The sequence below is a fragment of the Clupea harengus genome, chromosome 21 (genome assembly GCF_900700415.2).
Source record: "Clupea harengus chromosome 21, Ch_v2.0.2, whole genome shotgun sequence".
In the NCBI taxonomy this organism is placed as follows: Eukaryota; Metazoa; Chordata; class Actinopteri; order Clupeiformes; family Clupeidae; genus Clupea; species Clupea harengus.
In genome coordinates, this window is record NC_045172.1 from 26,433,199 (window position 1) to 26,438,198 (window position 5,000).

The following is a 5,000-nucleotide window of genomic DNA, read 5'->3' on the forward strand; positions in this document are numbered from 1 at the left end:
CCTACAGGAGTCAGGGCTGTCTTGAGTCTCAGCCTGCAGTCAACTCAAAACACACACACACACACACACACACACACACACACACACACACACACACACACACACACACACACACAGACACACACAGACACAGACACACACTCACCACACACACAGACACAGACACACACACACACACACACACACACACACACACACACACACACACACACACACACACACAAAGACACACACACACACACACACACACACACAAAGACACACACACACACAGACACACACACACACACTCAAAACACACACACACACACACACACACACACACACACACCACACACACACAGAACTATACAGTACTGCACACCAGGTCAACTCAACCCACATAAAAACAACCCCATCCACTCACACAAGAGAACAGACATACAATAATGCCACACCCATTTCTCACACACACACACAAACACACACCTCCTTTTCGATCTTCAGGAGTTTCTTGACGGCCACCTCCTTGTCCTGGGAGACCCAGTGGGCGCGGTACACACTCCCGAAGCTGCCCCCGCCGCAGTTCTCGTGGAAGCTGATGTCATTGAAGCGGATCTGCACGAACGAAGAACTGAGGGACGCCATCTCATACTGCCACTCACACACACACACACACACTCACTCAAAACACTGCGCTCATAAAAGAGAGGATAGAGAGAAAGAGAGAGAGAGAAAAAAGAGAGAGACAGTGTGTCATTGGTGAATTGTCATGTTAATAAAGCTAATTTGAGTGCTGAGATGGAGCAAAACTTCGTTTTTTTGCCTCCCATGTATGCATACCCCCCCCAGGTCAAAGTGCATAGGTCATCTTTACAGTGCTATGTTTGTAAACCCACTTATGCACCCCCCCCCCCCCCAGGTCAAAGTTCATAGGTCCTCTTCTCAGTGCTATGTTTGTAAACCCATGTATGCACACCCCCCCCCCCCCCCCCCCCCAGGTCAAAGTTCATAGTTCACCTTCTCAGTGCTATGTTTGTAAACCTTGGTCTCTCGTCCATGATTTATCACCCAATCACCAGCCACACAGACACACAGACACACACACACACACACACACACACACACACACACACACACAGTGTGTCACCACCACACACACAGGAGTCTTCTGATGTGACCAATCACCAGCCACACACACACACAGACACACAGACACACACACACACACACACACACACACACACACACACACACACACACACACACAGTGTGTCACCACCACACACACAGGAGTCTTCTGATGTGACCAATCACCAGCCACACAGACACACACACACAGACACACACACACAGACACACAGACACACACACACACACACACACACACACACAGTGTGTCACCACCACACACATAGGAGTCTTCTGAAGTGACCAATCACCAGCCACATTAAACAGGAGTCTTCTGATGTGACCAATCACCAGCCACATTAAACAGGAGTCTTCTGATGTGACCAATCACCGGCCACATTAAACAGGAGTCTTCTGATGTGACCAATCACCGGCCACATTAAACAGGAGTCTTCTGATGTGACCAATCACCAGATAGGGGTGGGATTCTGATCTGCACCCTCTACTTCCTTCACTGCGTGTTTCATTGAATGCTGCTCATCTTGTGTGTTTAAATTCCAATCCTGACACACACACACACACACACACACACACACACACACACACGCACACATATTGAATGCTGCTCATCTTGTGTGTTTAACTTCCAATCCTGACACACACACACACACACACACACACACACACACACACACATGCACACATATTGAATGCTGCTCATCTTGTGTGTTTAACTTCCAATCCTGACACACACACACACACACACACACACACACACACACACACACACACACACACACACATGCACACATATTGAATGCTGCTCATCTTGTGTGTTTAACTTCCAATCCTGACACACACACACACACACACACACACACACACACACACACACAGACACACACACACACACACACACACACACACACACAAACTCCTCAAGCTGCTCACTTTCAAATAGTCTAGGCACTGAAGCCAACAGGAAATCAGCCAATCAAACTGACCAATTAGGATAGCCGTCATTAAAACCGACCAATTAGGATGGCCGTCCGATCTCCTCCTGGACTGGTTCAGTGTATCTCAGTTCATAGTTACATTTTTTAATTTAGGAGGTCTAGGAAGACAAGTCTGTCAGCAGACTAAACTAAACAGAACGTTATGGGGCTGTGCGGAACGTTATGGAGCTGTGCGGAACGTTATGGAACTGTGCGGAACGTTATGGAGCTGTGCGGAACGTTATGGGAGCTGTGCGGAACGTTATGGGAGCTGTGCGGGCCTCGGTGTCGGTGCCGCTGGGATTCCAGACTGTTCCACGGAATAAGCGTCACCGTTGCCCTGAAATAACGTCCAGCCGAGGTTCCCTCTCCCGTAAACACAGACCACCGTGCACTGACAGAGACCAGACCCCCGTCAACTAACACCCCCACCCCCATACACACACACACGCACACGCACACGCACACACGCACACACACACACACACACACACACACACACGCACGCACACACACAACACACACACCACCCCCCCACCCCCATACACACACATACACACACACACACATACACACACACACACATCAGCCTCTAAAAACAACTTACAAATCACCAGCCAGGCGCAAGGACAGTGACATCAGCTGCATAGAGGTCCCGGTGTGTCACAGATCAAAGAATCTCTGCCTGCCGACCCCCACTCGCACAGCACACACACACACACACACACACACACCCTCCGAAAATACATTAGGGGATCACAATCCATCCCGACCAGAAGCGCCGGTGATTGGAAATGACACATTCGGTTACTTTCATTCATGTCATTCTGCCCAAGCGGAGGGAGCGGCGGGGTCTGGCGCTGTTGAGGCCCGGGTCTGGCGCTGTTGAGCGACTCGATCAGGACCAGAACCTGTACCGCAGACTGATGCTATCTGGGAACTGTGGTTTAACAAGACCCCACTTGTACGTGCGCGAGAACGAACGGAAAAGTTTCTTTTTTTAATCTCACCACAACTCAACACTAAAGAGTAGAAATCGAAGCTAAAGTATGCACCACTTTCTATCTATCTATCTGGTATTAATTAAACGCTCGTTCGTGGGGCATTTTCCAACGTCCGTTTGTTGTTTAGTGTGCATATGGCATGTCCGTCATCGCACCGAATCGCTGCACGAGCGGCAGAGCTCTCACACACGAGAGGCCCAACTCAGATGACGGAAACGCAACTTTGAAAACCACATTTTAACAGGTGCGGAAAAACGACTGACCACATCGTTGACAATATTTAGAGTAAACAAAAGACTTAAAATGTGTAGACGTACCCGTTCGCTTAAGTTTTTCAACGGCGCTGTCCAGGGTAGACTCGCGCTGTTTCTGAAGCCTGGTCATGAAGTGATGCGCGAGCTTCGCTGTCTCGTGTTACTCCACTTCCATAACAGGGCACACGATAAAGCCTGCATGAGCCGTTCACGGTAGCGCGTATTATGCGCGAGACAATAGCACCACGCTATGGCCACGACCGGGACGCCTGGATCTCCAGTTTCAGCAAAACCCAGGTCTACTCCAGACCCCAGACAAAGTCATGAAATAAGTGACGTTAAAGTAGGCCTACCGTTGTTTCCTCGTTCTATTATGGAATAAAATAATATAATAATAATAATATTTGTGAATAGGAATATATATATATTGTTATATAGTGTTGTGCTTATAGCCAAACCCCACCCATAACACACATTTAAAGGACTACATATTATACAGATTATATATATATATTATTATTACTAAGTGGCATTAATGGACAAGAATGAGTCAAATAGATAGCATGACTGCACAGAAGGAAGCTGCTATTCGTTCGTTGTTTGATATGTTGACAGACACATATTGGAGCTCCTTGTGGGGTAGTTTGAGAGGTAACTTGACAAGTAAGTTTGGGTAACAATTCATTTATTTACATAATCACCTGTGCAAACAGTGTGTGTGTGTGTGTGTGTGAGAGAGAGAATTTAAGAGGTAGACAAGTAAGAAAGTATAACACAAGATGGCATAAAGGCAATAGATAAATGATAAATGAATTTGCAGGGTCGCTGCAGAACCTCTCTCTCTCTCTCTCCCCTTCTTCTTCTCCTCTTCTCCCTCTCTCCCTCTCTCTCTCTCTCTCTCTCTCTCTCTCTCTCTCTCCCCTTCTTCTTCTCCTCTCCCTCTCTCTCTCTCTCTCTCTTCTTCTCCTCCTCTCTCTCTCTCTCTCTCCCCTTCTTCTTCTCCTCTTCTCCCTCTTTCTCTCTCCTGTCTACAAGCTACATGTTTAAATAATAATTCGTGTCAATAAGTAAATCCTTGAGTATTATGTGATAGTTGGCTGTTGGGTGATGTTAATGAAGAAGGTAACCCATCCATCACAGTCAAACTGGCAGTGTGGCATCCCCGGAGTTTCTACAATGTAGGTTGGCATCTCCTTTTTGGCAGTAGGCCTCTACCTGTACTTCACTTCTGGAACTTTGGTAAGAACTTTCTGGAACTTTGGTAAGAGCCTTCTGGAACTTTGGTAAGAGCCTTCTGGAACTTTTGGTAAGAGCCTTCTGGAGCTTTGGTAAGATCCTTCTGGAACTTTGGTAAGAGCCTTCTGGAACTTTGGTAAGAGCCTTCTGGAACTTTGGTAAGATCTTTCTGGAACTTTGATAAGAGCCTTCTGGAACTTTGGTAAGAGCCTTCTGGAACTTTAGTGGCATATGCCACCTAGTGGCCACCAGTGATGTGGACCAGCCCATCTGACTAGGGGTGTCATGGTCCCAAATAGGCGACCTCCTGTAAGGCAGGAAGTGCTACTGTTGCCCCCCCCTGCATACCCCTTCAAGTGGATCTGTCCATCCAGGTAATGTCAGCGGTCAGGCGGGAAAAT

The 5,000-nt window shown here is 47.6% G+C and overlaps 1 protein-coding gene across 1 annotated transcript in view; it reads right to left on the minus strand.

Annotated features, from left to right (window-relative positions):
* LOC105901603 (mitogen-activated protein kinase kinase kinase 20) overlaps positions 1-651 on the minus strand; it is a 12,470-nt gene extending 11,819 nt beyond the window's left edge. Inside the window, exon 1 of the mRNA XM_042702871.1 lies at positions 469-651. Within this exon, the coding sequence (XP_042558805.1) occupies positions 469-627 (159 nt within the window). The 5' untranslated portion in view covers positions 628-651. The remainder of the gene's footprint in view (positions 1-468) is intronic.
* Positions 652-5,000: the final 4,349 nt, after the last annotated feature.